The 13,066-nt window shown below is 39.3% G+C and overlaps 1 protein-coding gene across 3 annotated transcripts in view; it reads left to right on the top strand.

The window, feature by feature from the left end:
* The window catches only part of GRIP1 (glutamate receptor interacting protein 1), a 340,831-nt gene that overhangs the window by 299,179 nt on the left and 28,586 nt on the right, over nt 1–13,066 (top strand). For all 3 annotated transcript variants that reach the window (XM_075495165.1, XM_075495158.1, XM_075495173.1), the window contains 5 exons: nt 1,898–2,084; nt 2,870–3,015; nt 4,629–4,709; nt 12,423–12,492; nt 12,744–12,889. In XM_075495165.1, coding sequence (XP_075351280.1) covers nt 1,898–2,084; nt 2,870–3,015; nt 4,629–4,709; nt 12,423–12,492; nt 12,744–12,889 — 630 coding nt within the window. The remainder of the gene's footprint in view (nt 1–1,897; nt 2,085–2,869; nt 3,016–4,628; nt 4,710–12,422; nt 12,493–12,743; nt 12,890–13,066) is intronic.

The raw sequence follows: 13,066 nt of genomic DNA, 5'->3' as shown, positions 1-13,066 counted from the left end.
GCGGAAAAGGACCTGGGGGTGTTGGTTGACAGCCAGCTGAACATGAGCCGGCAGTGTGCCCAGGTGGCCAAGAAAGCCAACAGCATCCTGGCTTGTACCAGGATTAGTGTGGCCAGCAGGACTGGGGAAGTGATCATGCCCCTGTACTCGGCACTGGTGAGGCTGCACCTCGACTACTGTGTTCAGTTTTGGGCCCCTCACTCCAAGAGGGACATTGAGGTGCTGGAGCATGTCCAGAGAAGGGCAACGAAGCTGGTGAAGGGTCTGGAGAACAAGTCTTATGAGGAGTGGCTGAGGGAACTGGGATTCTTTAGTCTGGAGAAGAGGAGGCTGAGGGGAGACCTTATCGCTCTCTACAACTGCCTGAAAGGAGGTTGTAGAGAGGTGGGGGTCAGTCTCTTGTCCCAAGTAACTAGCGATAGGATGAGAGAAAATGGCCTTGAGTTGCGCCAGGAGAGGTTTAGACTGGATATTAGGAAAAATTTCTTTACTGAAAGGGTGGTCAAGCATTGGAACAGGCTGCCCAGAGAGGTGGTGGAGTCACCATCCCTGGAGGACTTCAAAAAACATGTAGATATGGCACTTCAGGACATGGTTTAGTAGGCATGGAGGTGTTGGGTTGATGGTTGGACTAGATGATCTTAGGGTCTTTTCCAACCTTAATGGTTCTGTGACCCAAGGTGTGGGAAATACTTATACAACCTCTGACAACTTTGTACAGCTGTGCTAATATTACCTATAATGTAAAACCAAGAACTAAATTTTTTCCATATCTAAGAAAAAAAAAATCTACACTTAAACAATCCCTCAGATAAGCCATGAACTAAACTATCCCTCAGATAAACCTTGAACTTTTATCTAATTCTTAGTAGCTACTTCAGGCAGAAATGGGTCTTGAAGGAAATTATAGGTGGAGAGGTAATAGCGTAGATTTATAACATGAAAACATTCAGAATCCTCAGTGTTGGAGGATTATCATTACAATACCATACCATTACTTTACTGGTCTGAACAGGAATTGAAAAATTCTAGCTTTCTCTGTATGACATAATGAAAGACAGTAGTCTGTCACTGGGGGAATTCGAACAATGATACAATAGACATTTAGGCAGAGATCAAAGAACCAAAGGTGCAGTCTCCTTCTTTCATAGGTAATTGCATTGAATCTCAATGTTGGTTTTATCTGGATTTGTTCTGTAATGCAGCCTATGCAGAACAAGAGCGAGGATAGAGAGAGGGAGCAAAGCAGGAGTACAGAAATAGCTGCCTGTGTTTCTCACAGAATGGTTCCCCAGTTCCTTTGAGAGACCCCAAAAAACTATTTTTCTCACTATCTCTTGAGGTGTACTGGTTGCTGAAACAGAGGGGTTTGTTCAACTTACACTACCCAGTTAGCCTGACAAATTGCTGATGTGTAGCAAACATGTACAAGAGGAAGGCATCCCTATTTCTTGCAAGCAAGCCTGGGCCATGTGCTTTGTTGCTAACAACAGTGCATTGCTGTGAGACGTTCAAAAGAGCTCGTAGGGATCAGCCTGAATAACAGCTGGGCTTGTGCCTCCAATTCCCTTAGCTCCTGTGAAGATTCTGCTCATCCGTGCCTCAAACCTAATGCAAACAGAATTCAAGGATGTTCTGAGATTTTTGGGTGGGGGTGTCAAACACATTTGTTTTACTCAATACAAGAACTATCTTTTTGTATTCTAACATACAACCAGATGTTTTCTATTCTCTTATGTCACAAGTGTTTATACATAATTTATAAACTTTAGCCTAAATTGACTTTAAAAGAGATGTTTCATTGACTAGGTTTATTGTACAAATCAATTTTCTCAGAGAGCAATGAAATTTCTGCTGTGTATGAATGTCTTTCCTCCTGGTCTGCTCTGTTTTATAGTGTCTTTAGCCTCTAGCACTGTTGGTTTGGCTGGGCAGGTCGTGCACACAGAAACCACAGAAGTAGTGCTGACAGCTGACCCCGTAGTAGGGTTTGGGATACAGCTCCAGGGTAGCGTGTTTGCTACTGAGACCTTGTCTTCTCCACCCCTCATTTCCTATATTGAGTCTGACAGTCCAGCAGAAAGGTAAGGTTCTTTCAGATGACTGCAAAGTATGTTTTGGTGAGCATTCCTCAGGGTACTTTGGGCTTGTTGCTTTCGATTTGTGATAAATTGCAGGGCCTTGCTCAATGGAAGTGTGGCAAGTAATAAACTGTCTGTTCTGACAATGGTATTTCATATGCTTGATCAGCTATAAGAAGAATGACAAGCACCAGTGTTTTTATCATCCAGAGTCCTCCAGCAGGAGACTGGAAGCTATATTCATGCAAAAGGAAAAAAAAAATCAGAATTATTGCTGAAATAAAAATAGTAATAATTCAGTGTGCCATGGGTGGAGGCCATATCCAGCTCTGTTCAGTTTTGGTACAGAACCAAATCTTAGGGAATACCAGAGTTTTGACTTACTAATGATTTCATTGCAGCATTTCAATTGCATTTTTATGCTTATGTATGTCTTTAATCATGGCATGAGAATAGTAGTTGCACAGGCAAGTACTAGCTGCCATTGCAGAGCTACACCTGTAGCCCAGGGTCAGAGGCAGAGATGATGTCCATGGGTGGGGTGGAGGCATGAAGGCTGTGCCCCTCTTCCTGGGTCCCAGCACCTAGAGAGCACGACCCATGCTGGGAGTGCTTGATAGTGTCTTGGTGCAAAGGGGCAGCAGCAGCTTCTGTCCCCCTCTGTGCCTGGGTAGACTGTTGAGCTGGTATGTCACACTTCTCCTTCAAGATTAGGTTGAATGTGTTTGATATCACTGGTTCTGGTAACGTGCACATCTGATGATTGCTTTGTATCATTGTGTACCAAGGTGTGGGGTGCTGCAAATAGGAGACAGAATAGTGGCAATAAATGGTATCCCGATGGAAGACAGCACATTTGATGAGGCCAATCAACTGCTCAGAGACTCTTCTATCACCAACAAGGTCACTTTGGAAATAGAATTTGATGTTGCAGGTATGAATGTACTGTTACTCTGTCTTGCAAGAAAAGTGAAGGAGTAAATCCCAAGTACATTGTGACTGATAGGCATTCAAGGTGGAGACTTTCTTCTCACATAGGCCATTCAGTTTTCAAGTGACCTATTTGAAATGTGTCTTTTTGTACAGCTTTCTCATTTCATGTAGCCCTGCAGTGTGCTTCAGAACACAAATAGAAATGACAAGTCCTGTAGTAAGATCTGGTGACAGTCCCTCCTCTGAGTTATTTCCGGACATTTTTCTGCCCTGAGATAGAAATATTCTGCTGAGCTGAGACAAATCCTCTGCAGGCCAGCTAATGAAATGTTTTACTAGACAGAAAAGTATTATAAAAGGGTGGATAAACCGAAAACTTCGAAGAGTTTCACTTACAGTATTTCAAACCAAGAATCTAAATAAAATAATAGAAATTGAATTAATAAAAGCCAGATAAATAATTGCTGATATTGCTGGTGAGTCTTTATTATTACTAATGGCTTTCCTTTCTTCTGTAATGTGTTTAAGCATACAGAATACACCTATAAAATCACAAATTGTGTAAATCAAACAAGTACACATTACGTATGTGCACTACCCCACTACATAAATAGTAAAAACTTTTACGACTTCTGTGTTCATCTGACAGTAGCTCCTTTGAAGTCATGACAATGTTGGATGTGCTGTATTTTGCATAGTGTGATTATTGTTAATGGTATTATAAATCATGATGTCAAAAGCAGGCTGAAGGTTTCTAGAGTAATTCCACATAATCTTTTAGTATGCACACACCTAGTATAATGTTAAAAAGAAAAGCCAAATACAATATGTACATTCATATACATAGGAAATGAAATATTAAAAAATAAGAAAACTAAATAATGAGAAAGTCATTTAAACACACCTGAAGTCATATGTATTTCAGTCCATGGACTTGTTTGTGCTCTCCTGTTTGCTCCATGACAGCAGACTCGTACTCATGGTTAGACTCCTTGGCCACATGTATGTTTATATGTTTCCATAGCTGTAATTTCAATTGTTCCTTTTCACACCAAGGCCCAAACTTTTGCTAGCAGTGATGCCAAAAGTCAGAATTCAAATACAGTGCTGTGCGTTCACGTGGTTTTTGCCTCAGTCAGCTCCAGATGCTTCTTCATTGATGTGTTGATTCCTTTTCTTCTCGATAGATGTAAAATCCATGGCAGTTACCTTAGCGGACAGTTAAAAATGTGTTAGACCTACAGCAACAAAGGCCTGAAATCCTTAAGACTTGATCTCCCGTCCTTTTAATTAAAAGTTATCTGCCAGCACTAAAATTTTCACGTGTGCTCACAGCAGTCGCATAACAAGCTAAAAACCTGCAGTCTCAGCTGGCTGCTGGTCCGTGCAATCTCCATAAATTCAGTTAAACCTTAAAAAAAATCAAGTTACTGTGAAATTACCAATAGAGGTATAAATCATACTTCATATGTCCTACTTCCTTCACTTCAGCACCCATGTTTCATCTGTGGCTTGTGATGCTGATGTGATTTTATCAGCTTACACGTATAGTTCCATGCACTTGGAATTGCTGTGCCTTATAAATTATCTAACATTTAAAATATTTTTTTATAGAATCAGTTATACCAAGCAGTGGAACATTTCATGTAAAACTACCAAAGAAGCATAATGTGGAACTTGGCATCACCATAAGTTGTAAGTGAAAGTGCTTATTTTTAAGCCATGTTTATGGGATAATCTGCGGATAGTCAGTCCTGTAGCTATAGACTCATGTTTGTTTTGGTATAAACTTCTTTTTCCTTTTACTAGAAAGGGATGATTAGCAGTGCTCTGTCTCTGATGAAGTACCATTCTGTAACGGATTTATACTCCCCTTCTAGTAGTTAAAGAAGCCAAAAGTTTGCCAGGCCTAAAGCTTGACCTATTCCTTCATGTGTAGCACATACTTAACTCCCATTAAAATTATTAAAAAAAAAAAAAAAAAAAGAAAAAAGAAGTCAGTAGAATTGGGCCCATGCAAAAGTATTTCCATAGCTGGGAAGTTTAAAGCAAAGTCTGTCATGGTCTCTCACAGGCTCTTGAACAGAACCCCACTGAACTCAAGGATTCTCACAGGCATGAGGATCCACATACATGGAGTTATTTTCTGCTTCAGAATCCAGAGTCTGAAGATACATCCTCAATCTGTAAAACTAGTGGGCAGTCCTAAATGTGCAGGTCACATAGCAAAATCCCCTTTCACTAGGGATTTCAGAGATTGCTAAAGAAGATAACAGGGGTGTGCATTAGTCTATTTCTCAAAAAGTATTTGTTACTGTTGTTTGAAATCAAAGTATTTCTCTACTTATTTGTTTTGGGAGCAGACAGTAAACACTGTGATAGGACTGGATTTTTGACCAGGTAAACTCCAGCATACCAAGTTCATCCCTTGATGGAAAGAAGAACAGTCCATATCAAAGTTAATGGGCTTGTGTTTAATGTGCTTAATGACAGTGCAGAATCTGGTCTCATCAGAATTAACATTCCTTTATGGTTTTGGCCTTTCTTAGCCTATTAGTCTTTCTTTGGAATTATTCATGTGTCTTGGGGGAAGATTGTGCTTTGACTTATATTCTCAAAGCTTTTACCAGTGCAATGGAGTAAGGTTAATCAAAAGTACAGCAGGGAACTCAGTGGTAAGAATTACATCTGAGGAACAAATGAGAGATACTGCAGGCCTGTTTGCTTGTGTTGCACACTTGAATGAGTAATTGTTAGACTCTGTAAGATGTGATGTGATGTGATGCTTGAAGCAAAATCATAGGTCTACATGTATTTGTGCAAATGACAATATTGAGAAATTATAAAACCTGGAGAGAGGCTGTTCTATTTAAGTGTTATTCTTAGGATCGGTAATGGTTTGTAGGATTATTGTAAAAATACGGTCTTCCTAGTAATTTGATTTGTGCTGCTTTTTGGAATTGAGACATCTTGTACTTTTTTTCTGTCTGTAGGAGTAAACTTTGAATGGAAAGTTAATGTTCTTGGGATTTAGTATTTAGCACTCCTCTTCCAAACCTTGCATACCTTCCTGACTTGGAACTTAATTCCAAAAGTTAGTGCTTTATAAAATTGGTGCTTTATATAATCAGAGCAACACCTGGTTGGTCTCAGCTCTGCTCTTCTGAGTATACTGCAGTCTCTTTAATATTTAAATTAAATGATCTGTTATATTTAATAATCCCACTTATTAATAATATTTAATGTAGATGAAATGTGTCTAGGATTAATTATTTGTTTGATTTTAAAGGATTTATACTAATAACTGAAAGTTTGTAAATTTGCTTGGTAGAAGTCTTGAATTGCTGCATTTCATGCTTGTTTTTCAGTGCTTTGCTCTGTTCTACCTAATTAACTCCTAAATGAGGCTGTGTGATTTGAAGAATATAAGCATTTTATATTCATTTTGTCAAATTTTTGTCAGGGCACTTTAGCACATTAGCATGCCATTTATTACTGATATTGTCAGAAAGCTGTATGATTTCTTTTAAAAAACAAATACTAAGGGAAACTCAGCAGAGTTGGAATAACCAGGCTTAAACAGGGGTGATAGAGGAGATCAGGTTTATTCACTTTTGGGCTTGATCTGTTTAAGTGCTGAGAGACCTGTTTCATCCTCTCTCTTCTCAAGGTAATGGAGTTAATGGTGAGTGAGAAGGTGCTGTCACTATAAAAACATTACAGAGAAACATCTGTCTTGCTTTCCATATCCCCAGTTTAGTTTGGGATTTGGATGAGAAAGTCAGGAAATCACCTGACCTGACAGACAAGACAGACATTTTTTGTCAGAAGGGAAATGTAAGCCTCACCTTGGGTTGGCACCTGAACATATGCCTATTTTTAACTCCAAGAGTTCTTCGAAGTCAGCTGTTAGGAGGCAGACTCCTGGAAGAGGAATTTATTTCTCTTTCTTTGTGTTGTTTTCCTTGGTAATAAACACCAAGTTTGCCTGCGTGGAGTTACAGCCAGGTACTTGAAGGCATATCTAAGATGACACACAACACTAAAGACAGTTAAGCTAACTCACAGTCTTTGAAAAACATGACATGTAATAGGGGAAGAGACTAAGCTTCTCTTAGTTTCAGATTTACTAATGCAAGAAAAAAAGCAAAACAAAAAAATTCAAAATCCCCTTAGGTAGCAGAAACCCCTATAAAGTAAGACAGAAGAAAGTTTCATGAGCATTAATGTTAATCCAGGGCACTGAGGTTTGGATAGTGCATGTCGGTTACCTCGCAGTATACTGGCCTTGCCCATTGCTGCCTTCGCACACATACTGGACTTCGATCATCCTATCATCTTTCCCTTATCTCTGCAATATCTGTCTAATCTTCCCATTAATAGCTACTTACACTTAATAAAGACCCTATTTCATAGTTTGCAAATATAAGTGACTATATATTTCATGCTTCAGGTACCATCATTTTCACACCCAATTACCTGGTTGGAGCAATTAGAACATCTCAGTTCTTAAAATTATGTAATCCAAATAAAGCATGACACAGCAGTGTCCATGTGTGTGTGATTATGCTTTTATAACAGAACCATTCCCTAGAAGAAGGATGGCTTTCACTAGATCTAGTGGTGTTCAAATCTGTTTCAATTTATTTGCCAGTGACATTGATTTTAGACCATGTAATGGAATATAGATTATTTTTTTTTTAAGATAGATATTTGTGCTACTGGCTACTTTATCATAGACTAATATTTTTTAAATACATTGAATGATGTCCAAGAAAATGACTTGCTAGTACGGTCTGGTAATTGTAGTTAACAGCTCTTTTTTTTCCTTTTCTTTCTTTCTTAAGTAAGATTCTGATATCCTTACTGGTAATGAACTGCAGCACCTTGCTTCATAAATAATTTCTCTGAAGCTAATGGGACTACTCAAGGGATAAGAAGCTGCAAAGCTGGTAAGAATATCAGAATCTCACCCAAACTATCATCAGTTTTTCCAAGTCATTTTGACTAGCAGCTATACTATAGTCTGCTTTATTGCTTTTGTATTTCATCAGAAACAAGCTTTGTAAATATCTACAGATATTTAGCATTGACTATGAGAATTTACTTTCTAAAGCATGTTTCTATATATTTTGGGATTTCACCTAGCAAACTCAACTTCATTTTGCAATGTTACAAGTAATTATTTTCAAGATAGGTCCTGACAAATCAGCAGGTTTCTCAGCTGCTCCACATGAACCAATACTTAAGGAACAAAAGAGCTACATCAGTCTAATTTTAAAAAGCTCTTTCATCTATTTAATAATCACACTATTTTTAAAAAGTGTAGTAGCTGTTAACCAGCATTGTGGATAAGTGGGCTGACTTTGTATAAAAAATACTTTTCCATCCCATGAGCATTTTCCTCTGCTTGTTGAGTTTGTTCAGAGTTTGATCAAAATCCAAAACTTGAAGCCAGACTGAGACTAGTAAGTGAGTTTTGGCTGGGTGGTAGGTGAGATGTCCATCCCAAAATCTGTTTAAGCTGCATTGGTATTTTTCTTTGGGTTAGCAATGAAATAAGAAAGGAGGGTTGTTTGAGGGTTTTTTTTTTAATGGAACAGCTGATCTACAAAACTGACAACACTTCACTGAACCGCCACTTTCAAGTGGCGGGGGATAGGCAGGGGAAGTCTGTCTTTACTGGTAGAGTAGGGCAGAGGCCTGGGACGGAGACCTAGGATCATAGAGTAATTTAAAGAGAGAGAACAAACAACTTGCTAAAGATCAGCCTTCCAGCTGCAACACTAAATTTAGTATCTGTACAACTTTATGTACTCTTCAGTCCACTTGTAGTTCATCATAAGACTGTGTAAGGTCTCTACAAAAGCTCAACAGTAGGTAGACTAACAGCTAGACCAGGGAGGAGAAAAGATGAGATCTTCGGTGGACAAGGAGGATGGGACAAGGAGAGAAAATGAGTGGAGAGCCGTAACAGGGAGACAGCAGATGAGGGGAGACGCTGAGGTGTGATCAGGGGCAGGGGAAGCTGGGACCTGAACAAGAAGGCTGGACATGGGTGAGTGGTAAGGTGCTTTGTTTTTAATTGCTTCTTAAAATCAAAAATAATTCTGAAATGAAACATAAAAATGGAGACTTAAAGCTGTACAGTGTCACTTCAAACTTGCATTAATTCATGAGGATATCTTTTTTAATTAAGTGGTCAAATACTACTTTCGCACTGGGACTCTTGCTTCTCTGCTCTCTGGGGAGAGAGGAAACAGTGGTGTGTATCAAAGGGGATGGAGGCTGCATCGTGAATGAGGTGGAGGATTGCAGAAAGAAAAAGGAGGTGATCTCACGGTCAAGATGGTTTAATGCTACCCTGGAGAAATTAGAGTTTTTTTCCTTTTCTCTGCAATAGAGTTATGCTGAGAAGAGTCATTTCACAGGGTGGGGAGGGGAAAGGAGAGAGAGATCTTCCACAGGTGGCTGCTTGATTTTCTGTGGAAACCGTTGAGATCCTGAGGTCACGCTTACAGAAGTGCTGAGCATCTGCAGCTGTTGCTGAAAATGCCCGTAGTTGTGCTTTGGACGTAGAAGCTGTTATATACTACAAACTATTGTGAAAAATAAAGGCATGGATATCTCAAATTGCTCACTGAAAATTGTCATACTATGACCTAAATGTTCCTACGTTTCCTTTCTTCATCTGTAAAATCAGGATAATAGTGCTCAATCTTCTTGCTGGGGACAGCATCTGTTCACTAGTGTTTGGGAGGCAATCCTAGGCTGTGGTGATGTGCAGTACAAAAGTTCAGGAGGAAATTAATGATTTTATCTCTGCAACACAACTTGAATAGTTTGTAGTAAGTATGTCATGAGCATTGAACAAGAATAAAACAAAGTGTGGTGTAGCTGCTTATTAAGGGCTTGTCAGCATGGGGGGGATTCATTTCACACTGAGCTGTGTTTGCTGCCTACAAAAAGGCTTTCATCCACCAGACACAATTAATAGCCCAGGATAACTGACAAAATACCACTGGTTCACACTTACTCAGTTTGAAACTGTAATAACTTTGTGTGCAATATCGTACCCTTTGCATCCACATGTACTCTGTGGCTTCACACTTTGAGCTGTGCTCTTTCCCCCTTTTCGGGTTCCTTCTCTCTTCTTTTTGGAACAGAAATGGACTGTTTTCTTTAGTACTGGTAATTTTTATAAAGCAGTTCCATAAAAACTATCTCAATACTCAAATCTCAGACTGCAGACATTGTACCGTGGGTGGCATATAAACTCAGAGATTTATAAGGCAACCCAGAGGGTAGAAATGTAGAATTAAAAAAACCCAAAAGTTCACCAAAGTGGTACTTTTAAATTTTAATAAGATACTAATTGGTGAAACAAACCCAAAGAATTCAAGTAAATCCTGGAACTGTCATATAAGATATAGTTGACCTATGGTGTGAAAGTATGAGAAACAAGCTATGAAAATTACACATCTTGCAAAAAGTTAATTGCTGTTCTCTAAATTGCAACATAGGCATTTCCTAAAAGTGTGCTGTTTTAGACAAGTTTCTAAAAATTCTTGAAAGTCCTTGTACATCTGTCTTCTGGACTTTCAAGGCACTGCATTTGAAATATGGCTATTTAGCAGTTCTTAAACAGTTCCTTTGGACATTCAAAGGCTATCTCAGCCAGTGCAGCCAAGGTTAACAAGATCTGTTAGAATATTGTGTTGGAAATGTTATTATTAATACACTTTGTGGTTGCTGTAGGTGAAGATCTGTCATTTTCCATCAAAGAGAAGAATCATGAGGTGCTAATGTAACTGACATCAGGATATTGTAGGTGATCCTCCAATATGGGTAGCTTTTTGGGTGATTGTCAGTTAGGCGTTGGAGCCTAATGGAAAAGTACCTTCTGTGAATGAACGCAGAGGCCTCAGTACACAGGGCAGAAATGGCTTGGGGCAGTTGAAGAGCCCTACATGTGCAAAAACCATTAGCGCTTTCAGGAGAACTGAGAGCCTTATACCATGTGGCAATGTTTTAATATTAGCACACTCTTTATTAACAACAGTCCCAAAGTCAGTCTGCGTTCACCACGTGGACTACCTCCTGGCCAGAGCAGCTGTAGGTGGTATACTTGCCGATGGCAGAGAGCGGGTGCCACACCGTTGTCTAAAAATATGTCTTTCATCACCCTCAGCCCACAGCTCAGAACCATATCAGATCTTCAGTGCAGTCTTCTGTCAGCAAATGGATGAACTCTCCAAAACAATGCATTCAGTGAAGCTGCTCCAAGAAACAGTCCTCTGGAAGCAGTCAGTAATCATCGTCTTCTTCCTCTGGGGTAGTTAACTGCTTCCTATGCAACCAAAAGTCAAGCAAAATTGCTAAGCAAATTTCCTGGCCCAGGGAAACTTGTCAAATACTTTTGCACAAGTCAGTAAAGAATTGCAATGGCTGGCATTGTAGAGTGGAGCATCCTTTTAACCACAAGGGACAGATAGAAAACTGAAAGTTATGTCAGGTACCTCCAAGAAGAGGTGAGTTAGGTGTGCAAGGAGAGGACTGGTGGGGGTTTTACTAATTGACCATTGCTGGAATTGCGAGGCTTCTGGTAGGTATCCCCAGTACAATGTGGGGAAAAGTCCACAATGCTTAAGGCACAGCAGCAGTATAGAGGATCAGGGTTACTCATCAAAAGAGGCACATGTTTACTTCAGAGGAAACAGCAAGTCACAGTGAAGCAAGCATCTGTGTGATGTAAGCTACATCCGTGCAAGTGTGATAACTGTGTATCAGCCCAATGGTATGCGTGGCCACTATCCACAGCATCTCATTTCTTGTGAAGTAGATTCCTCCTTCTCACCCAGGAAGCATTATCTTTGTACCACTGCCTTAAGCACTGAATGAGATATAGGAGTGGATGTAAAGAACATGGGCTAGCCCACTCTAGATACTTTGCCAGAGCAGCTCTGTTGGTCAGGGATATAACAAAACATGATTTATGACTGACAGAAATATTCTGGCAAAAGATCAGCATTAGTAGTTGTGCTGAAAGGTTCTACTAAGAGAAAGTCTTCCTTATGTGTTGTAGCTACACATCATTTTATGATACATCACTGGAGCTGTACTGTGATATCTTTGCATGGTTCAGTCCTGGCCTAACCCAGAATTCAGACGTACCAGGTTAAATTCACTTTGCACCAGTCACCTTAGTTCTGGCATTTTCTAATTTTTGAGAAGTCTTACTAATATGCTGCTGCTGTTCGTTTGTATTCATGTACATATAATTTAGGGAAAGGAGAGAAATATAATACAGGTAAATAATGTGTATGAAATACTGATTTGTGGACAGAATTATCCCATCTGCATCTCTAGAAATAAAAACCAGACACTTGTATGTATTCTTCATTACAGCTCCATCCAGTAGAAAACCAGGGGACCCTCTGGTTATTTCTGATATCAAGAAAGGAAGTGTTGCTCACAGGTAAGACATTCAAGATCCCAGTAAAAAACTGTTTCCACGTGTAGCCAGCCAGACTCAAGTTAAACAGAGGGAGCTTGTAAGAGACTTGTGCTTTTATTTTGTGAACAGCAGTTACAAATGAAATGTCTAGCGTATTAAGAAATTACTGTTTTAAAAAATCCATCTAATTTCTATAATAATGTTCATACCTTCTAAGATATCTTGCTTTAATGTTACTAGAATTTCATGTAAGCTTGTTTGCTTGTTCACAGAACTGGGACGCTCGAACTGGGTGATAAGTTGCTTGCAATAGATAACATACGACTTGACAATTGCTCAATGGAAGATGCTGTTCAGATCCTTCAGCACTGTGAGGACCTTGTAAAGTTAAAGATCCGCAAAGATGAAGATAATTCCGGTATTAGCAATAAGCCTATTGCATATTCCTGTGTATTTTCAGGATTTTTAGAAGATAGGGTTATTCTTTTGCATTTAAATTTTAGTGAAATGTTTTTTCTAAACATGGCTGATTTATGCTAATGCTAATCACAAAATGTCACACTGAGAAGAATTTGAATGCTGTATAAAGTTTTGA

This window comes from Mycteria americana, chromosome 1 (genome assembly GCF_035582795.1).
Source record: "Mycteria americana isolate JAX WOST 10 ecotype Jacksonville Zoo and Gardens chromosome 1, USCA_MyAme_1.0, whole genome shotgun sequence".
In the NCBI taxonomy this organism is placed as follows: domain Eukaryota; kingdom Metazoa; phylum Chordata; class Aves; order Ciconiiformes; family Ciconiidae; genus Mycteria; species Mycteria americana.
Note: the sequence above shows the minus strand (reverse complement) of the source record. Positions and strands in the feature narration are given on the sequence as shown.